Source organism: Quercus suber, unplaced genomic scaffold (assembly GCF_002906115.3).
Source record: "Quercus suber isolate HL8 unplaced genomic scaffold, Cork oak 2.0 scaffold_243, whole genome shotgun sequence".
NCBI classification, from domain to species: domain Eukaryota; kingdom Viridiplantae; phylum Streptophyta; class Magnoliopsida; order Fagales; family Fagaceae; genus Quercus; species Quercus suber.
The window spans coordinates 898809-921540 of NW_027069700.1; the positions used below are offsets into that span (position 1 = coordinate 898809).

The 22732-nt window shown below is 33.0% G+C and overlaps 2 protein-coding genes across 3 annotated transcripts; both read right to left on the reverse strand.

Annotated features, from left to right (window-relative positions):
- Positions 1-1438: 1438 nt before the first annotated feature.
- On the reverse strand, positions 1439-7325 carry LOC112004116 (protein NSP-INTERACTING KINASE 3). Of its 2 annotated transcripts, none has more exons than XM_024036335.2 (11): positions 6968-7325; positions 6333-6465; positions 6149-6220; positions 5787-5930; positions 5581-5652; positions 5399-5458; positions 5216-5301; positions 4957-5103; positions 3788-4129; positions 2576-2967; positions 1439-2181 (listed from the first exon to the last, which is right to left on the reverse strand). In XM_024036335.2, exons 1-11 carry the CDS (start codon positions 7068-7070, stop codon positions 1864-1866), a joined length of 1869 nt encoding a protein of 622 aa, XP_023892103.2. In that variant the 5' UTR covers positions 7071-7325; the 3' UTR covers positions 1439-1863. The 2 variants fall into 2 exon arrangements, with proteins under 2 accessions (XP_023892103.2, XP_023892102.2); XM_024036334.2 differs by having other exon boundaries at positions 5204-5301; positions 6968-7324.
- LOC136070588 (protein NSP-INTERACTING KINASE 3-like) lies at positions 7288-9199 on the reverse strand. Its single transcript, XM_065780715.1, has 3 exons — positions 8137-9199; positions 7506-7638; positions 7288-7393 (listed from the first exon to the last, which is right to left on the reverse strand). The coding sequence occupies exons 1-3, from the start codon at positions 8237-8239 to the stop codon at positions 7288-7290; spliced, it is 342 nt and encodes a 113-aa protein (XP_065636787.1). The 5' UTR covers positions 8240-9199.
- Positions 9200-22732: the final 13533 nt, after the last annotated feature.

A 22732-nucleotide genomic window follows, 5' to 3' on the forward strand; every position in this document is an offset into this window, starting at 1 on the left:
GTCTTTGGATATTTGGAAAATGTCACACCAACCTCCAACAATCCATAATTGGTTGCGCGGATCTTGTTAAAGATACATGTTTATGTGATGGCCCAAAAGTTTCAAATATATCATAGGCCCAACTAGGGTTAATATTTTATTATATTAATTCAATATATATAGCATACCAGCTTTAAATGCAATCCATTCAACAAACTGCCTCTCAAGTCTCAACTAAGTTCATCTGCAACACTTTAGCTTGGATATCATAATTAGAGTACCAATCTAGCTGATATCCAACACCAACAACAATCAGTAATAATAATATACTAGAAACTCGAGCATCAATGCTGATTAGGGTCCATCCAAAGAAATACATCTCTTCCAGCCCAATTCAATTCTTCAGGAACCGCCAATCAATTCCTCTAAGTCAGCATCCCTCTCCAAACCAATGTATCATCTTGAGAAATTTCAGGGATTGCTATATTCTGTAGTCCATCAGTGGCGGCTCTAGGATATATTTTTAGAGGGGTCAGTAAGAAGATGTATTTTGGGTAAAAAAATAGTAAATCTTGCAGTGCTACATCTAAGAGAATAAAAGATGAGAAGTGCTACATCTAAAACATTTTCACAACACTTTTCCAACAAATTTTAAGTTATAAGTTGTTATTAGTTCTAATTTAAACTCACAACTAAAATTACTTTTTTTTTTTCTTTAGTAACAATTAGTAACAATTTGCCAATTAGACTTTATTATGAGCATATTATGAACATAGCATACCTCATATAAGATAAACTATAAGTTCATTGCATATTGTTTATTAATATGATGAAGATAATAATTATTGTTGCTAAGATTAAATCTTAGAAATCATCTATTGTTTTTAAATACAATCAACATATGAATTATTGTTGTTAAGTGAACTCCAAGTGAGATCTAAATACAATAAACTTTTATGTATTAGTTTATTTCAAATTTGTTAAATGTAAATGATTTTTTTTTAGATTTAAGATGAAAAAATTTATACTTTTGTTGTTAGACTTACTATTTTTTCTCCCATATCTTAGATATATTGGTTTGTTATTAGGTTTTTTTTTTTTTTAAGACCAAGATATTGTCGAGATGATCATATTCAAATTCATTTAAGCCAGGCATTAAAAATAAATAAATAAATAAGTTTAGGGGGTTCAAAATTTATTTTAGGAGAATCAAATTAAAAAAAATTATATACAAATTTTTTTTTTGGGCCCAGCTCAGGGAAATGAACCCCCTGGGCTGCACCTAGAGCCGCCCATGAGTCCATACCATACCTTAGCAAAATGTTATCATTATGTGCGGCCCTGTAGCTTGTTCTCATTTTGCTTTTCTTCCCTCTTGGGTTGTTTTCTATTTGGTTTCTTGAAAGTTTTTTTGGGTCTTAGCCAAAAAGAAAAAGCAGAGAGATCACAATACGTCCACTTAAAAAAATCAAATAAAAATCAAATCTTGGAAATTTAACTACATTCCAATTCGGTTCAGTCTATTGAAGCTACAATTTAAGAAGTGTCACACGCTCACAAGCTAAGCTCAGCCAACCATAAGGCACCTTACACCTTATGGGCCATGTACATACAATCAGTATTTGTCAGCCTCAAAAACAAACTACATCCAGAATAGAAACTACAAGAAAATCTGTAACAAACTCCCAAGATATCTGGCAGAGGCTCAATAAACTTGATTAATTTTAGGAGGAAGAACGATGATACTTATACAACACTTTCCTTTTACTTTATACAGATGAATACAGCAGCTATCAACACCAATCACATATTCCGATTCAAACCACTAGAACTTAAATGATGCCTTGTAAAGGCAAGAGGAAAAGAATAAAAGAAAATTAAAAATCACCTAGGGCCGGAAAGCTCCATTGCTTCTATGACAAGCGAAGATTCTTCTATAAAATCTGAGTATCTTTGAGGAGGGTTTTCACAAGATCGAAATCTGGGTGTCTCAACCTTCTGTGAGGCCTCCCATTTCTCAGCTAAACCATCTCCTTCCAACATTTTTAATACCTCTGACATTTTCGGTCGGTGGGAAGGATTAAACTGAGTACACAAGAGGGCAACCTGAACCATTTCTTCCAATTCAACCCTGTCAAAGTTGCCCTTTAGATCCTTATCCACCATTTGGCTTAGCTTTCCTTCCTGATGGAGCTTTTTAACCTGCAAAAAAGTAAGGCTCAGATATTAAGTATCTGCAGAAGGAAGAGTATATTATCTGAGCACTAAAAGGATTCCCCAACTCTTCTACAGTCCTGAGGTGAATTCTTGGCATGTATACAGTTTTAGCATACGGCAATTTACTTCTAAGAGCATTATACAATGCAAATCTCCAAAACAGGATCAATGTCACAAGGAGCACAAACTTTGACACTAGGAGGAGAAATACAGAGAGAATGCAAGACAAGTTGTACATACAATTAGATTGAATTAAAAAATAAGTATGACTTTCATTTGCATAAACAAGACAGTTCAGACATTTCAAATTGTCAGTTATGTTTAACTTTGCGGCATAATTTGCATCACCAAAACACCCTGAGAGAGAGAGAGAGTGTACCCAATCAAGCATTACGCCTTTTTGATTTGCTACTCGTCCAAAATCTAAAGCTTTATGACCTGTGATTAGCTCCAGGAGCAAAATTCCAAAGCCAAACACATCAGTCTTTTCTGATGATTGACCAGTTGACAAGTATTCTGGAGCAATGTGGCCAACAGTGCCACGCACAGCTGTGGTGACATGGGATTCTCTGTGATCCAAAAGCTTTGCCAACCCAAAATCTCCAACAACTGCCTCAAAGTCTTCATCCAACAATATATTGGCTGCTTTGACATCACGGTGGATAATTTTGGGGTCACATTGCTCATGCAAATATAATAGTCCCCTTGCTGTACCTAAAGCTATTCCCTTCCGTCTTGTCCAGTCTAATGCTGGCCTGCCATTAATATGATCTGAAAGGAAACCCAAAATAATGTCATTGATTTTGGGTTGATGCAAATTGTAGCAACTTTCATAGCAATATAAGGCTGAAATCTCAAAGTTCAATTGCCAAATTAGCTACAAGCCCACAACCAACCAACTTAACTATAAAAATAACAAGGAACAAAAATGAGATTGATTAGCACTAATGTCTTCGGGAAAGCGACACAAAAAAATGACACTTCTGATCAAACTTAAATAATATCTTTAAAAAAAGTATAGCTTACATTGGACATTTTTTGAAGGCTATATATCACACATGGATAATCTGAGCACTAAATACGAATGTTAAATTTAATGATAGAAGTGCACAATTTGAAATTTACTATTTGGATGATTACATTATTTGCATCTGAGTTTGCCAGTGTAGTGAAGGTTTGGACCAGTTGTACCAGGAAAGTGCCTGGTGTTGGAAGCTAGATAGATTGAAAAGATAATGGCAGGAAAAGCAGCACCATCATGGTGAGAAGGTAGGGGCGGTAGGGAGTTGAATAATGTGTGGCACAGAACCATTGGCTGAGGTAATGTCTCCCCACCAGGCAAGTGCAACAGGAAGTGGCATTGCTGGAGTTGCCAGTTGAACCATGATCGACAAGGTAGGAAGCAGTATTGGATAGGTAAGAGTGCAGTTGGTGCTACTGTAAATAGCAGTGATGTACAGAAGGCAATGGTGGTAGCAGCAGGTTTGGTTTCTTACATCAGATGTAGTCAATGATTTAATAAGTCTCTGGTAAATAAGCAATACAAGCAGCGAATACACACATATAACCAACTAGTACTTTATTAGCTAACCTCTTAGCCGAGAGGCTACACTTCCATTGGGCATATAGGGGTAAACAAGGAGACGTTCATTCTCAGTAGAGCAGAACCCACATAGTCTAAGAAGATTCCGATGGACAGCCAAACTTATCATCTCAACTTCAGTCTGAAATTGAATTTCACCAGCAGCCGCATTAAAGTCCTTCAGCCTTTTAACTGCCACTAGAGTTCCATCATTCAAGCACCCCTTGTATACAATCCCAAAACCACCTCTCCCCAGAATATTCTTAGAGTTGAAGTGGTCAGTTGCAGCGCGAAGCTCCTTAAATGTATACCTTCTCAAATGGCCCAGGCATACTTCCGGGTCATATTGATCTGCCACATGACACATTATAACTGAGAAAACAGGGATAATCATAGAAAGGGAAAAAGAAAAGAAATAATTACATGCAGCAAAACAGATTAATAAAAACGAGTTCCTAAAAACAACAAAAATCTACAATAAATAACACTGCTAGGTGTGTTGAGTTACACACCAAATACAGGAACAGTAACTATGTCACAGCTTCAACTATTACTTTTTCTAAAAGGGTGCAAATGGTCTTGAAATTTGTGTTTTGACAATTAAATTCAGTTTCTCCATCTTTTCCTTACAGTGCACTTGAATTATGTCATTCCTTGATTTAGCAAGGGCATATTTTTTCCTTACCACCCAAGCATTGATTCCAATTTCCATTTTTCTGTCTTCAAAATAGAAATTTAATGACTCAGTCCAAAATTCCAATGTTTTAGAACAAGAGCTGTTCCAATAGCTTGAAATACTTCCAGCAGTACAAAAACTAATTATAAAGAAAGGTAACATTCAACCCCAGAAATGTTTCAGGAAACTGAAAATAGAAAACTATCAGAAAGCCATGAGAACAAAAAAGCACCTATGAATGACTTTCCACATAAAGAGACTTCTGAGATTTAAATATACTCCATTCATTCATTTGTAACTGTTAGAATCACAATGTTATAACTGAAACATCAAAACGATAGAGATGTAGCACAAAGAAATCATAACCATCTGACACTTGCAGTTGATGTACATCATTTCCATCATGATATGCATCATAACTTCTAACATAGATATAACCATGAGCGAGCTATAAGATTATGTGTTACTGTCACTGAAATACTAAGTCTAGAAAGATACTAACCATTGACATCAAAGAAAATCTGCTGGTTGTGTCTGTATCGCCACCAAACAACAAACCCAACAATAAGAATGATGACAAAAACAGCACTAAAACTTGCACCAAAAGCAATAATCACATGATGACTTTTTCCTCCAAAGTCAGATTGACCTAAGAAAACATAAAACCCATTTTAAAACATGTCATGAAAGAGTAATGGAGAAGCAAGTAGAGAAAGAATGAGATAAGTATATAACATAGTCATAAACACCTTTTAGAGCACCTGGAGGGAAAGACAGTGGCTCTGGATTGCCAGCTGAACAATTGTTGTCAGCCTTAGCCCCACAGATCAAAGGGTTACCAATAATTCTGAAGAGGAAAATTGGCAAGGAGTGTTAACAATTACCAAATACGAACTTATTAAGGGATATTAAGTTTTACAAGAAAGATTGAATGGATGGCTCACTTGAATGTTCTTGCAGATATTTTTGGCAAGGAACCACTGAGATTGTTAAAAGAAAGGTCCCTACATGTTCAACTTATAAGGGTCAATACATAAGTTTATAAAAGAAACGATAATTTTTTTCTGAGGGTTTGATAAATATGCAGATAAGAGTAAATGATTGACTGCAAAGGACAAGCACATACATGAGAGTGAGACCTTCGATTTTGGACAGAGACTCGGGACAAGGTCCAGTTAGGCTGTTGTTGTTCAACCTCCTGATTTGCTCAAAAAAACGATATTAAAAGCTGTAAGAATTCTGAAAGCAATGACTTAAGCATGTGGTGAATTGCACAACATTTCAAAAGTATTGTAAAGGAATCAAAACCAGTATAAAGTTTTTGAAACTTACAAATAATTCAGGTTCGTTAGGTCCCCCAAGGAACTAGGTATCTCACCACTGAATGTATTGTTGGAGAGATCGAGTGTCTGAAGCTTCACCAACCTCCCAATGGCAGAAGGAATTGGACCTGAAATGGCATTATTCTGCAGCAAACTGCATATATATAAAATCATGGTATAAGAATCAACTTAAATGCTATGGCCCTACACAACCAAAACTCTCAAGCTGAAGGAGTCTTGGTCTGAATACTTGAAACAAGATGGAAGTAAAATTAACACCAAAAACAATTAACTCTATGAAAGTAATACCCAACTGCCAAGAAGAAGAAAAGCTGAAATCAAAGATCATAGAAAAAGGATGCAATAACTTACACAGATTGCAAATTACTAAGGTTTCCAATAGCTGGAGATATGATACCAGACAAACTCTGACTAGGCAGTCCCCTGATTACCAAAAATTTAAAAATAAAATAAAAAATTGAAAGTGAATGAACTAAAAATACTTCTCAACTTATTTTCTTGGATCAAAATCCATTGGAAAATTAAGGCAACTTACAAAGCAGAAACAGATCCCTCTGGGGTACATGTAACCATCCTCCAGCTACAAGGATCTACAGAATTGCTATCCCAATTCTCCAGAACATTACGTGGGTCATTGAGATCATTTTTTATCGCCATCAAAGCTACAACTGTTCAAAGTTCAAGGGAAAATAAAAATGAAAAATATTATCTTTGTGTAAAAAAAACAAATAAATGAAATAAAAGGCAATACAGGTACTTTGAAGCCCGAGCTGTATCTGGCTAAGACACAGATGAATGTTGTAAATGAGATGCAAAAAATGGAAAATGTTGGTAGTTAAGCTACTTTAGCGAACCAAGAATGCATTAACTGAAGAGAAACAATAATTTCCTCCAACCCCATATTCAAAAATAATTAGCAAGCAAGCATAACATGAAGGGTGAACTTTATGTTACTCTTATTCTCGCAGAAAAGTCTCACCAAAAATGACAAAAATGAAAAAATAAATTCATACCCAATCTCTGAGTTGCAATTGTAATGAACAGTGTTTATAAATAAAAACATAAACTTTAAAAGAAGAAGAAGATAAAGGAGGAGAGGAAGAAGAAAAAAGAAAGACCAAAGTGACAGTTCAATTGAAGATAATCAAAAGGAATCATTTGAGAACTGACCTTCATAGTTTATACCAGTAGGAGAAAGAGTAGCAGAAGAAGCCTCCATCAATGCCAAAACCAAAAGACCCACTTTCCAGAACATGAAACTACTTCTTTCCATACTCTATTCTCAGTTCAGTAAAAACTTTTACTTTCTTTCCCCAAACACAACAAGTACCCACTCATCAAAACCAATATAACCAACAACCAAACAAGCCATTCTCACATGAACTTACTTCTCAAACACTTTTTTCCGTATACAAACAAAAATCCAACCTCAGAATCAGAATCCCATAAAAGCAGACCCACCCATTTACCATAACAAGAAGTCAAGACTCTCAGAAGCTGTTACTTCCACTAGCATTTTTTTTTTTTTTTTGCAAATTACTAAGGTTTCCAATAGCTGGAGATATGATACCAGACAAACTCTGACTAGGCAGTCCCCTGATTACCAAAAATTTAAAAATAAAATAAAAAATTGAAAGTGAATGAACTAAAAATACTTCTCAACTTATTTTCTTGGATCAAAATCCATTGGAAAATTAAGGCAACTTACAAAGCAGAAACAGATCCCTCTGGGGTACATGTAACCATCCTCCAGCTACAAGGATCTACAGAATTGCTATCCCAATTCTCCAGAACATTACGTGGGTCATTGAGATCATTTTTTATCGCCATCAAAGCTACAACTGTTCAAAGTTCAAGGGAAAATAAAAATGAAAAATATTATCTTTGTGTAAAAAAACAAATAAATGAAATAAAAGGCAATACAGGTACTTTGAAGCCCGAGCTGTATCTGGCTAAAGACAAGATGAATGTTGTAAATGAGATTCAAAAAATGGAAAATGTTGGTATTTAAGCTACTTTAGCGAACCAAGAATGCATTAACTGAAGAGAAACAATAATTTCCTCCAACCCCATATTCAAAAATAATTAGCAAGCAAGCATAACATGAAGGGTGAACTTTATGTTACTCTTATTCTCGCAGAAAAGTCTCACCAAAAATTACAAAAATGAAAAAATAAATTCATACCCAATCTCTGAGTTGCAATTGTAATGAACAGTGTTTATAAATAAAAACATAAACTTTAAAAGAAGAAGATAAAGGAGGAGAGGAAGAAGAAAAAAGAAAGACCAAAGTGACAGTTCAATTGAAGATAATCAAAAGGAATCATTTAAGAACTGACCTTCATAGTTTATACCAGTAGGAGAAAGAGTAGCAGAAGAAGCCTCCATCAATGCCAAAACCAAAAGACCCACTTTCCAGAACATGAAACTACTTCTTTCCATACTATTCTCAGTTCAGTAAAAACTTTTACTTTCTTTCCCCAACCACAACAAGTACCCACTCATCAAAACCAATATAACCAACAACCAAACAAGCCATTCTCACATGAACTTACTTCTCAAACACTTTTTTCCGTATACAAACAAAAATCCAACCTCAGAATCAGAATCCCATAAAAGCAGACCCACCCATTTACCATAACAAGAAGTCAAGACTCTCAGAAGCTGTTACTTTCACTAGCATTTTTTTTTTTATAACTCAAAAACAATGCAGACCCAGATGCTAAAAATCACTTGGCCACAAAATGCCCAGCTGGGAAACAGAGAATTATGAATTAAAGTGAGTGGGAATGGGCACCAAACGAGCTCAGACAAACAAAACAGCAAAAAAGAAAGAGAATTTTCTCGAGAAAACAAGTGACCAAACATCTAAGCCTGAAATTCTGAGATCCTAGAGATCTGGGAATGCTTGGTGTGATTTCTATATGTTTTGGATAATCCCCACAAATTCCATTTGGTTATGCTTTTGGTTTCTACTTCCCCTGTTCTACTCGTCCCCTTTGATTCCTTTACCATTATCTTCTTTCCTTTCCTTTTCACAAGCACAGCAACAAGTGAGTACAGATTAGTGAAAATAAAAATCACTCTCACTCACTCACGCACATAGAACCAAACACACAAAGGCCAAAACAAAAGGCCAAAGTTGGACACAGATACAAATGCAGAACTATTAGCCTTTTTTTTTACATCTTTTGAAAACAAAATAGTAAAAAACATTATAGGCAGTGAAAAACTGATATGTGTTGTCTTTTAATAAAAAAAAATTTTAAAAATGAATTTAGTCTGATTAAAAAATAGTGAGTGATTGGATTGGACTGAAGGGATGTGTGGGAGTAATCAGAGAGAAGAATGGGATGTCTAAAGGCAAAGAAAATTTCAGTAAGTTTTTTGGCAGGTCACGTGGTTTGATTGTCTTGACCTCTGTTGGCTTTTTGGCTTGAGATTGCTTTTTTGAAATTTTAATAATCTTGATTAAAAAATAGTGAGTGATTGGATTGGACTGAAGGGATGTGTGGGAGTAATCAGAGCGAAGAATGTTTTGTTTAGTTTTTTGGCAGGTTTCGTTGTTTTTTTTTGTTGGTCTCTTTTTTTTTTTTTGTTTGCGTTTGTTTTTTTTTTGTTTTGATATTGCTTTTTTGTTATTTTCTTTGTCGGCTTTTGTTCACTTTTTTGGATGTCTTTGCTCTCTGTGCTTGTTATGTTTAATCTGTTTTTTTATGTTGTTTTACCCGATGTTTGGTATGTACTTTGTGACCCGGACGTATATGCCGTTTTTTTCTGTTTTGCGTTTAATTCTTTTCTTTTTTTAGTTTTTTGTATGTTTTTTTATGATTGTTTTTATGTTATTTTTTTTTATTTTTTTGACAAATAGGGTCAAGCTCTTTTTAAGTATTTGAATGTCTTTTACACGTAATATATTATTACAAGGTGAAATCTCATGAGATGACCTTAAAATGCTAGCAAGATGTTTTGAATCGAAAATATCATTAGGTTTTAAGATCACTGAGCCAACTTCTTAGAGTTTTTTATATTACTTTTGTTGATATTATATAAAAAAAAAAATTCTAAAAATTACTTTTTTTTCTTAATTATGATGTTACTTGTTTTAGGATTTGAATTGGCTAGGTTTATGGAGACAAATGAAATATAAAACATGTTGTGTACCCTGGCCTGGCCATTTTTGTGAAGAATTTGAAGTTGCTTGAAGACATGCCTTTTGGTTGAAGCTTGCTGGAACAATCCTTCATTCAAACACTAGTAAATCATTAAGGTCAGCTCAAGCATGATTTATTATCGGTTGAGCGAGAAAGCCCTAAGGAGACATGTACAGTTCCTTACTAATTGAGGGGACCTCTCGCTTAGCTAACAGCCTAACATTTAGCATACCACAACACAAAAAGGCTATAGGCCATTCTACCAAAAATGTATACATTCGGAGGGTTATGTTTTTATGTATGTAGGTGGAGTGTTATTGAACATATTAGTGAGAGCTAATGCCTTGTATCTATTCTCTTTCTCGTACTTGCTTAGCCTCAAAAACCTAGGCTTGGCAAACGAGTCAGATCAATCGGAGTCGAGTCATGAAACTTGTAGTTTTAAATGGGTTGTAAACTCTATATAACTCTTACTTGGTATTTTGAGAATTAAATGAACATAGTATGACCTTTTTTTCATATGCCAAAAATATATATATCTACTTTTTTTTTTTTGATAGGGTATATATATCTACTTGATAATATTGTTTTTATCTTCCTTTTAATGCAAATAAGATAACAAACAAACAGAACACTCAAAAATAAAAGTTATATAATACTTAAATTTTTAAGTTTACATAATACAATGTCCACTAAACCTAAATATCCAAGCCTTGACCTTGTAAATTGAGATTTGAGAGTAAGTGAGTGACTATGAGAATGGAAGAATTTAGAAAATAAAGGGGGGCAAAGAAAAGGGGAAGAAGTAAAAGTGTGAAACAAGTTTACACATAAAGCCCTAAAAAATGCACACAAAAAATAAAAATAAAAATTTTTAATTTAAAAAACAAAAAAAACAAAAAACAAAGAAAAAATCTCTTTGAAAAAATGGGTTGACCCATGTGTCTAATAAGTTGAGATCCAATTTTGTCAAGTCTTAACCCACCCATGATTTGATCATACTCTTTGTATGTTATTGGTTTCATACCCTCTTGATATACATGTATCATACAACATCTGAAAAACCAATTATATTGAAACCATAGAGTTCTTAACATGCATTGATATCTTGGAGGTTTTGGCATGTAGCAAATGTCTCGTTTGTAAGAAAACCCTATAGAAGAAATGTAAAGGTTATGGAGTTGGTGTGGTGAATCCAATGAGTTGTCTACTAAATCAATAAGGTATAGTTTCAAAGGTTTTGTCATTTAGTTTGTCAACTTCTTCTTTATAAGGATTTGCGTTTTGGGGTTCCTTCCCTTTTTTTTTTTACTTGAGAAGTTCTCATTTGGCTTTCTATCCATCGCCAAATATTTATGTTTTTTGTTTTTGTAATATAATTGTCACTGGCATCATCTATCTTTTTTGGTGAAATCTAATTTTAACAATATTTATAACCGAAAGTGCTCATCATGTAGTTTTTGTGGAAAAAATAAGAGTAAGTATAAGTACAATCATTTTATAAATAAGTTGGTAGGTTGTTGATATTTTAATCTTTACTAAACATTTGGCATATTACGTAATCAAATGATGATGATTAAAACATATGTGCGCTTCGGAGCGATGTAGTAACATTCTCTAAAAAATCTGAAAAGATAAAAAAAATTAATATGAAATATATGGATGAAAAAAGGAAAAAGAAAAAAAGAAAAGGGAAATGCATGCAAGGACAGGCTTATGAGCGCGCACACATGCGAGTTAAAAACAAACTTAAAATATAAATAAAAGGATAATTTTGTGTGAAAATCCCTAGTCTCTTATTTCTCAATTTGCCCTTAATTTTCTAGCAAATACAAAATACCTTCTTTCTTTTTGTTCATTAAAGGAGTTTAGCAGCACAAACACCAATCAGTCTAAAGTATAACCCATCAAAGTTTTGTGGCCTTAACCCTTTTTTTTTTTTTTCCTCTCACAGTTCAGTCAGCTGTAAACAAGCTGAGTTTTGCTGAGTAGTAAATATTCAAACCCAGCTTAACAACAAAATTAGAATGTTCAAACTTTGCTTGAGCTTGAATCAAGCTTACAAATAATATTCAAGCTTTAGCTCATTATTAAGTATAAAAGTTTGAGCTCTGTTTGGCTTTGATTGAATTATTTACTTTGGCTCAACTCATTTACTAAACAAGCCTAAAATTAAAACTTAAAACTTGATTTGTTAATAAATAAATAAATATAAACAAACTTTTTATTGAGTTATATTCAAACTATTTATGAACAGTTTAATTCATTTACTGCCGCGCAGGTTGGAGGGATGAGTGTTATAACCTCAATATTACACAGATTAAATATATATATATATATATATAATAGTTATATGTGTCTCTAAAGAACATGATAATTGAGAGACAGGCACGAAATATGGTACAAGGAAAAGATCCTTGCATGATGAGCATCTGTTTGGGAGGTGTGATATTCCTGTCAAAGGATAGGATTAATCCCAATAGGCAATAGGGCTAGGTAGAGTGTGGTAGCTTTCAGAGCTAAAACTACAGAACAGAGTTGAGGCCCTTGAGGGGGAGAGTACAGAGCAGGGGCATGTGGGTAGCAATCTTTGTCTACACAGTGGTTATATATATCTCTTCCCCAAAATAAAAAAGAAAAAAAAAATTAATACTTCTAGGTTGGAGGGATGAGTGTTATAACCTCAATATTACACAGATTAAATATATATATATATATATATAATAGTTATATGTGTCTCTAAAGAACATGATAATTGAGAGACAGGCACGAAATATGGTACAAGGAAAAGATCCTTGCATGATGAGCATCTGTTTGGGAGGTGTGATATTCCTGTCAAAGGATAGGATTAATCCCAATAGGCAATAGGGCTAGGTAGAGTGTGGTAGCTTTCAGAGCTAAAACTACAGAACAGAGTTGAGGCCCTTGAGGGGGAGAGTACAGAGCAGGGGCATGTGGGTAGCAATCTTTGTCTACACAGTGGTTATATATATCTCTTCCCCAAAATAAAAAAGAAAAAAAAAATTAATACTTCACTTTTGTTTAAGGAACCGTGAATTTAATATAATATAGAGAGAAAAATAATAATAATAAAGTGAGGTGGAGGTGCGTGCATGGTTTTTGTACCCTTGTTATTCTTTGTTGGTTACTGTGTGTGAGAGAATCTCTAAAATGCGCCCACCGCAACACATGCCGCATGCTTTGGGCCACATCCACAACACTGGAATTTTTATTCTGCTTGTACTGTATGTATTCTATGTTTTTGGGATGGCAAATATACATACAGTATCTTACTATTGATTTAAAAATAAAAAAATAAATTGAAATATATTATAATTGTATTGAAATTAATTATCTTTAATATTTAAGGTTTTTTTTTTTTTTTTGAGAATAAGGGTTTTATGTAACTTGGGTTGCATGAATTTTTTGCAATCTTTTGCGTGGAAGATAAAAAAATTATCAACATGTAGTTATAGTCAAATAACATTTTTAACAAATCCTGTAGATGACGTTTTTAACCGCCACGTGATAGGTTGCACTAATTTTCTATAACTCAGATTGCATAAAAATATTGCTCATTATTTAATACTCGGGCCAAAATGTTAATTGATTTTTTATGGAGACAAGATTCAAACCTCATATCTCTTATTAGACCAAAAAAGAAAAAAAAAAAAACTCTTCACTCGATCAACTAACTAAAGTCACTTGAGTTGATTCAAAACCTTCAAATCATTATTACAAACTAGAATTATTACACGCGCTTTGCGTTGTGTAATAATTTTTTTTTTTTACGTATTTGTTTTTTGTTTTGTTTTTAGTGTTCCAATGTTTAAAAGTGATATATAAATAACTGTTTGTATTTTTTTTTTTAAGAAGAAAGAGGTAAGGTAACGTGGAATATTATTTAAAAATGAGATATAGATAGTGTTTTAAGTTTTAGGCTGAATGGAGAAGATGAAGAAAATAACTTAAAACTTAAGAACAATAAATTACTCTTTTAACCAAACATTAAAATACTCTTTTAACCGGTTTGCGTTTTTTAATTTAAAATTATAGAACTAAAAGGTAATGGTATTTTAAAGAATTTAAGAATTTGTATAAGGGTATTTTAGTATGCAAAATGTTGAAAATCAAACAGAAAATCTTCTTAAATAAACCCCTCAAAACCATTCCCCCACTTTCAGTAGATCGTGGAAAGCTAAAAAGTGGAATTGTTTTAGATAATGACAAACCATCTATATATATTTTTAACATAAATTACATGTTATATTTTTGTAAAGTATATGTTTATTTGTGAGAATACTTAATTAATTGTAAAAGAAACCAGATGGAATCAACGAAATGACCTGAATATAGGATTTTATTGGGTCTTGAAAAATTCTTGCCTTTTTTATATTCATATATATAATCTGTAATAAAATCATGGGAACAAATACAATATAAAAACTTTCACTATTAAACAATGAGTTTACAACAATCATCTCCTGAACAAATGCTAGAGGTTATCAAGAACATATCATTCTTGAATTGAGGGATAAAATAGACCATGATTTCAATTGGGGAGAGCCACAGTATGAACACACACAAAAAAAAAAATCATAAAAATTCAAATTATTATCAATTTAATATTAACAAAATATCAACAAGTGAAAAGATATAAAAATAATTGTTTCTTTAATATATTGCAATAAAATTATCTATCAAATTGAAACTTGACAATCTTTTAAATCTTAAAAACCATCTATGATTGATTTTGTACAAGATATAGCAACAATTTCCTTTTTAATGTATAAAATCAAAGAGTCTATTAAATCAACTACAACTTAATTATGTTATTATCTTATTATATGTCCAATAATATTCTAACGAAAGGACTAATTACTATTGGCAAAATAAATAAATAAAATATAAAATAATTATTAAAAATACATGTGAGGAAGTCTATTTAGTAAGCCTAACAATGTCATAATCCTTATTGCACAAAGATATATCACAAACTTGATCAAAATTAGTGGACCACTCAATGAAATAGATAAGATGAATAGATTAATAAAAATTAGAGTTTTAAGCTATTTAGTTTAAAATTAATGACTCTAACCCACTTATCAACAATCATTAATTATAAATTTCTAAATTCTTATTATGATATTAACGAATTGCTGCAATTGCATCTATGTGCATTAGCCATTGAGCAATGTGCAGTTTGTGTGTGTTTTTTTTTTCTTTTAATTGATACTAAAGTCTAAAATTATGAATAATTAGTTTTGAATTGAGGAAATGTTTTTTGGTAAACTTTTATATTTATTATAATATATATACACACACATACATATATATATTTATTTACAAATATAAAAAATAGCGGTAAACCCGAAACGGTACACCGGTATTGACCGGTATCCGAAATATACCGTACCGCTAGATAAACCGGTACAGCCTCCGGTACGGTATTGACTCTCTTGACCACAACACAAAAAGGCTTTAGGCCATTCTACCAAAAATGTATACATTCGGAGGGTTCTGTTTTTATGTATGTAGGTGGAGTGTTATTGAACATATTAGTGAGAGCTAATGCCTTGTATCTATTCTCTTTCTCGTACTTGCTTAGCCTCAAAAACCTAGGCTTGGCAAACGAGTCAGATCAATCGGAGTCGAGTCAAGAAACTTGTAGTTTTAAATGGGTTGTAAACTCTATATAACTCTTACTTGGTATTTTGAGAATTAAATGAACATAGTATGACCTTTTTTTCATATGCCAAAAATATATATCTCTACTTTTTTTTTTTGATAGGATATATATATCTACTTGATAATATTGTTTTTATCTTCCTTTTAATGCAAATAAGATAACAAACAAACAGAACACACAAAAATAAAAGTTATATAATACTTAAATTTTTAAGTTTACATAATACAATGTCCACTAAACCTAAATATCCAAGCCTTGACCTTGTAAATTGAGATTTGAGAGTAAGTGAGTGACTAAGAATTTAGAAAATAAAGGGGGGCAAAGAAAAGGGGAAGAAGTAAAAGTGTGAAACAAGTTTACACATAAAGCCCTCAAAAATGCACACAAAAAATAAAAATAAAAATTTTTAATTTAAAAAACAAAAAAATAAATAAAAAATAAAATAAAAAAAAACAAAGAAAAAATCTCTTTGAAAAAATGGGTTGACCCATGTGTCTAATAAGTTGAGATCCAATTTTGTCAAGTCTTAACCCACCCATGATTTGATCATACTCTTTGTATGTTGAAAGGGACAAAATACCTTGGAATGTCTTATGTGACTGAATGGACCGAATATGGTCCGCGGACGCCCGAATAAACGGATCCGTCATTTGCACGGGCCTCCAATGGACGGACCTGATGTGAACGGGCCGAATATGGACGGAGTGAAGGAAGGTGGGCTAGTTGTCCATGGGCCTGTTGGGCCTCTCATGGGGGATATTTTGGCCCACTCTCATAATGGCCCAAATAGAGTCCTTGCGCTAGTAGGACTCCGAAATCTTATATATTTGGTAAAGATCTTCCGCATAAGGAGGAGATTTATTCATCACGTTTAGGATTCTACAAGGAGAGTCCTATAAGGAAAAGACTTCCGCGCCAAGAAAGGGATGTCAACCTTATGCCACTATAAAAGCCCCAATACCCTCACAAGCCAAGGTACGCATAATTAACCCCTCTCTAGCACCCTAGAGTTGTGAGAATATTTTCTGACTTAACCTTCGGAGGGTGTTTGGCCGGCACCACACCGGTGTCCTTCGATAGGTTTTCTCTTTTGTTTCGTGTAGGTTAATATACGAAGCGAAAGGAGCATCGTGCGACTCATTGGTGAATTTTCTTGATTCATCATATGTTATTGGTTTCATACCCTCTTGATATACATGTATCATACAACATCTGAAAAACCAATTATATTGAAACCATAGAGTTCTTAACATGCATTGATATCTTGGAGGTTTTGGCATGAAGCAAATGTCTCGTTTGTAAGAAAACCCTATAGAAGAAATGTAAAGGTTATGGAGTTGGTGTGGTGAATCCAATGAGTTGTCTACTAAATCAATAAGGTATAGTTTCAAAGGTTTTGTCATTTAGTTTGTCAACTTCTTCTTTATAAGGATTTGCGTTTTGGGGTTCCTTCCCTTTTTTTTTTTACTTGAGAAGTTCTCATTTGGCTTTCTATCCATCGCCAAATATTTATGTTTTTTGTTTTTGTAATATAATTGTCACTGGCATCATCTATCTTTTTTGGTGAAATCTAATTTTAACAATATTTATAACCGAAAATGCTCATCATGTAGTTTTTGTGGAGAAAATAAGAGTAAGTATAAGTACAATCATTTTATAAATAAGTTGGTAGGTTGTTGATATTTTAATCTTTACTAAACATTTGGCATATTACGTAATCAAATGATGACGATTAAAACATATGTGCGCTTCGGAGCGATGTAGTAACATTCTCTAAAAATTTTGAAAAGATAAAAAAATTAATATGAAATATATAGATGAAAAAAAGAAAAAGAAAAAAAGAAAAGGGAAACGCATGCAAGCACAGGCTTATGAGCGCGCACACATGCGAGTTAGAAACAAACTTAAAATATAAATAAAAGGATAATTTTGTGTGAAAATCCCTAGTTTCTTATTTCTCAATTTGCCCTTAATTTTCTAGCAAATAAAAAATACCTTCTTTCTTTTTGTTCATTAAAGGAGTTTAGCAGCACAAACACCAATCAATCTAAAGTATAACCCATCAAAGTTTTGTGGCCTTAACCCTTTTTTTTTTTAATCCTCTCACAGTTCAGTCGGCTGTAAACAAACTGAGTTTTGTTGAGTAGTGAATATTCAAACTCAGCTTGACAACAAAACTAGAATGTTCAAACTTTGCTTGAGCTTGAATCAAGCTTACAAATAATATTCAAGCTTTAACTCATTATTAAGTATAAAAGTTTGAGCTCGGTTTGGCTTTGATTGATTCATTTACTTTGGCTCAACTCATTTACTAAACAAGCCTAAAACTAAAACTTAAAACTTGATTTGTTAATAAATAAATAAATATAAACAAACTTTTTATCGAGTTAAATTCAAACTATTTATAAACAGTTTGGTTCATTTTTTGCCGCGCAGTTTGGAGGGATGAATGTTATAACCTCAATATTACACAGATTAATATATATATGTGTATATATATATATATATAATAGTTATATGTGTTTCTAAAGAACATGATAATTGAGAGACAGGCACGAAATATGGTACAGGGAAAAGATCCTTGCATGATGAGCATCTGTTTGGGAGGTGTGATATTCCTGTCAAAGGATAGGATTAATCCCAATAGGCAATAGGGCTAGGTAGAGTGTGGTAGCTTTCAGAGCTAAAACTACAGAACAGAGTTGAGGGGGAGAGTACAGAGCATGGGCATGTGGGTAGCAATCTTTGTCTACACAGTGGTTATATGTATCTCTTCCCCAAAATAAAAAAGAAAAAAAATAAATTAATACTTCACTTTTGTTTAAGGAACCGTGAATTTAATATAATATAGAGAGAAAAATAATAATAAAGTGAGGTGGAGGTGCGTGCATGGTTTTTGTACCCTTGTTATTCTTTGTTGGTTACTGTGTGTGAGAGAATCTCTAAAATGCGCCCACCGCAACACATGCCGCATGCTTTGGGCCACATCCAGAACACTGGAATTTTTATTCTGCTTGCACTGTATGTATTCTATGTTTTTGGGTGGAAAATATACATACAGTATCTTACTATTGATTTAAAAATAACAAAATAAATTGAAATATATTATAATTGTATTGAAATTAATTATCTTTAATATTTAATTTTTTTTTTTTTTTTTTTTGAGAATAAGGGTTTTATGTAACTTGGGTTTTGGAGACAAGATTCAAACCTCATATCTCTTATTAGACCAAAAAAGAAAAAAAAAAAAAAAAAAAACTCTTCACTCGATCAACTAACTAAAGTCACTTGAGTTGATTCAAAACCTTCAAATCATTATTACAAACTAGAATTATTACACGCGCTTTGCGTTGTGTAATAATTTTTTTTTTTTACGTATTTGTTTTTTGTTTTGTTTTTAGTGTTACAATGTTTAAAAGTGATATATAAATAACTGTTTGTATTTTTTTTTTTAAGAAGAAAAAGGTAAGGTAACGTGGAATATTATTTAAAAATGAGATATAGATAGTATTTTAAGTTTTAGGCTGAATGGAGAAAATGAAGAAAATAACTTAAAACTCAAGAACAATAAATTACTCTTTTAACCAAACATTAAAATACTCTTTTAACCGGTTTGCGTTTTTTAATTTAAAATTATAGAACTAAAAGGTAATGGTATTTTAAAGAATTTAAGAATTTATATAAAGGTATTTTAGTATGCAAAATGTTAAAAATCAAACAGAAAATCTTCTTAAATAAACCCCTCAAAACCATTCCCCCACTTTCAGTAGATCGTGGAAAGCTAAAAAGTGGAATTGTTTTAGATAAGGACAAACCATCTATATATATTTTTAACATAAATTACATGTTATATTTTTGTAAAGTATATGTTTATTTGTGAGAATACTTAATTAATTGTAAAAGAAACCAGATGGAATCAACGAAATGACCTGAATATAAGATTTTATTGGGTCTTGAAAAATTCTTGCCTTTTTTATATTCATATATATAATCTGTAATAAAATCATGGGAACAAATACAATATAAAAACTTTCACTATTAAACAATGAGTTTACAACAATCATCTCCTGAACAAATGCTAGAGGTTATCAAGAACATATCATTCTTGAATTGAGGGATAAAATAGACCATGATTTCAATTGGGGAGAGCCACAGTACGAACACACACAAAAAAAAAAATCATAAAAATTCAAATTATCATCAATTTAATATTAACAAAATATCAACAAGTGAAAAGATATAAAAATAATTGTTTCTTTAATATATTGCAATAAAATTATCTATCAAATTGAAACTTGACAATCTTTTAAATCTTAAAAACCATCTATGATTGATTTTGTACAAGATATAGCAACAATTTCCTTTTTAATGTATACAATCAAAGAGTCTATTAAATCAACTACAACTTAATTATGTTATTATCTTATTATATGTCCAATAATATTCTAACGAAAGGACTAATTATTATTGGCAAAATAAATAAATAAAATATAAAATAATTATTAAAAATACATGTGAGGAAGTCTATTTAGTAAGCCTAACAATGTCATAATCCTTATTGCACAAAGATATATCACAAACTTGATCAAAATTAGTGGACCACTCAATGAAATAGATAAGATGAATAGATTAATAAAAATTAGAGTTTTAAGCTATTTAGTTTAAAATTAATGACTCTAACCCACTTATCAACAATCATTAATTATAAATTTCTAAATTCTTATTATGATATTAACGAATTGCTGCAATTGCATCTATGTGCATTAGCCATTGAGCAATGTGCAGTGTGTCGTGTGGGTGTGACACTTGAAATTTTATTATCTAATTGCTAAGTATGTCACTAACTATGCCACTAATGAAATCTAAGTAGGATAGTGCATTATGTATTGTCAACATTTTGAACTAAAAAACAAACGCATCTCATTTTGTTATTTATACTTGTAGTGACATAATTTTCAGACCAGGCCCCAAAATGTATGGGATCTCGGCCCAGTGAGCCCAGTACAATGAATTTGTAGAGAGTGGGTCAAAGAGCTAGGCTCTAGTGCATGGATAACAGTTAATATGGTGTTCATGACAATCAAACAGAGATGAACTTAATTTATCTAAGAAAGTTTGTTCTCGGCACAATCAAAGGGGCTTTGTTCTAGTAAATATTAGATGAGAATGATTACAAGAGTTCTTGAGATTGCTACAATGCTTTCTCTCTCAATTGTCGGGGGCCATTTTATGAAAGGCCTCTCCCATTATATAGTTCCTTTTAGATGATCTCAATCCTACACTTGTTGATCTTTTGGGCCACCACTTGAGTGTTTGTCCCATCAGACACCCCTGCTGGCTTTCTGTGAGTTGTGGTCTCCAAGGTAACACTGTTCAGAGGTCTTTTCCACATAAATGCGGCCAAAACAGTAGTAGCAGTGCGTTCAAATGCTGTGATAGCAGCTTTCCCTTAGATATTTTTGAGTTCTTATCCTTTAGAACTTCCTAGAATGTCACTTTGACCATTTAGGACTTATATATGACCGTGCTTTAGCTGGTCCGAAGAGATATTCCTCCTCAGACTTGGACTACCATGCTTTAGTTAAGACTTAATTCTACTTGATCCTTTGATTTACACCTGTGGGAGTGCCGTTTCACGCGCCCTATATTTGTACTATAAATTGCTCTTTTCAGAGCTACCAATTTGAGGGGTTGGTTATAATTTTGGGTCTGTCTTGACACTTATAGAAGGATGCCATGTGTGTTAATTTTCCCAAAGCATGTGGTCCGAGAACCCATGCATGGCTAAGGTTCTTAACAGGAGGTCTGAGGGACCCAACATAGCTAAGGCTCTGTTTAAGTACTACTCCCGGGTGCCTTAAAAGGCTTGGCCTCGAGTGCAAAGATGTCACTGTGTGTTAACCAACTCATATCATTTGGTCCGAGGACTACAGGCATGATTGGGTTTAAGTTTAAACACTTGAGAAAGTTGTCACTGAGTGTTAACCAACTCATATCATTTGGTCCGAAGACTACAGGCATGATTGAGTTTAAGTTTAAACACTTGAGAAAGATGCCACTGAGTATTAACCAACTCATATCATCTAGTTCGAGAACTACATGCATGATTGAGTTTAATTTTAAACACTTGAGAAAGTTACCACTGAGTGTCAACCAACTCATATCATCTGGTCCGAGGACTATAGATATGATTGAGTTTAAGTTTAAACACTTGAGAAAGTTGCCATTGAGTGGTAACCAACTCATATCATCTGATCTGAGGACTACAGGCATGATTGAGTTTAAGTTTAAACACTTGAGAAAGTTGCCACTGAATGCTAACCAACTCATATCATCTGGTCTGAGGACTACATGAATGATTGAGTTTAAGTTTAAACACTTGAGAAAGTTGCCACTGAGTGCTAACCAACTCATATCATCTGATCCGAGGACTACAAGCATAATTGAGTTTAAGTTTAAACACTTGAGAAAGTTGCCACTGAGTGCTAACCAACTCATATCATCTAGTCTGAGAACTACAGGCATGATTGAGTTTAAGTTTAAACACTTGAGAAAGTTGCCACTGAGTGTTAACCAACTCATATCATCTGGTCTGAGGACTACAGACATGATTGAGTTTAAGTTTAAACACTTGAGAAAGTTGACACTGAGTGTTAACCAACTCATATCATCTAGTCCGAGAATTACAGGCATGATTGAGTTTAAGTTTAAACACTTGAGAAAGTTTTCATTGAAATAACCCCGCTATGGAGCCCCCTGGATTTGCTCTATGTTGCTGCTATTTCCTCTCATGGAGGTTCAGCAAACTTGGCCACTAGATTTGCGAGAACTAGGCCCTTAATAGAGGTACAGGGCATATCCTTGGTGTCAAGAGCCCCTAGAACTGCGTCCCATATAGCAATCCTTCCCATGTAATCAATATTTCGAAGTGTAGACCTGAGTGAAAGTTGAGTTATGACAACAATTGTGTGTGCTTTTGGAAATAATGGGGAAGCTTTCGTGTAGCCTGCACCACCGCCAAAATGGCATTTTCCAAGGATTCTTGCTGATGGGAGTTTGATCTTACTATGATTAACCGTTACACTCACTAAC

Excerpts from the sequence above, each read along its gene's own strand:
- LOC136070588 (XM_065780715.1), bottom strand. The coding sequence starts at position 8,239 with ATGGAAAGAAGTAGTTTCATGTTCTGGAAAGTGGGTCTTTTGGTTTTG. Across the intron at positions 7,639-8,136 it reads TACTGGTATAAACTATGAAG|TTGTAGCTTTGATGGCGATA; the intron begins GTCAGTTCTTAA and ends AACTTTGAACAG. Across the intron at positions 7,394-7,505 it reads GAGGGATCTGTTTCTGCTTT|GGGACTGCCTAGTCAGAGTT; the intron begins GTAAGTTGCCTT and ends TTTGGTAATCAG.
- LOC112004116 (XM_024036334.2), bottom strand. The coding sequence starts at position 7,070 with ATGGAAAGAAGTAGTTTCATGTTCTGGAAAGTGGGTCTTTTGGTTTTG. Across the intron at positions 5,931-6,148 it reads CTTAGTAATTTGCAATCTGT|TTTGCTGCAGAATAATGCCA; the intron begins GTAAGTTATTGC and ends ATATATATGCAG. Across the intron at positions 5,302-5,398 it reads ATATCTGCAAGAACATTCAA|AATTATTGGTAACCCTTTGA; the intron begins GTGAGCCATCCA and ends TTTCCTCTTCAG.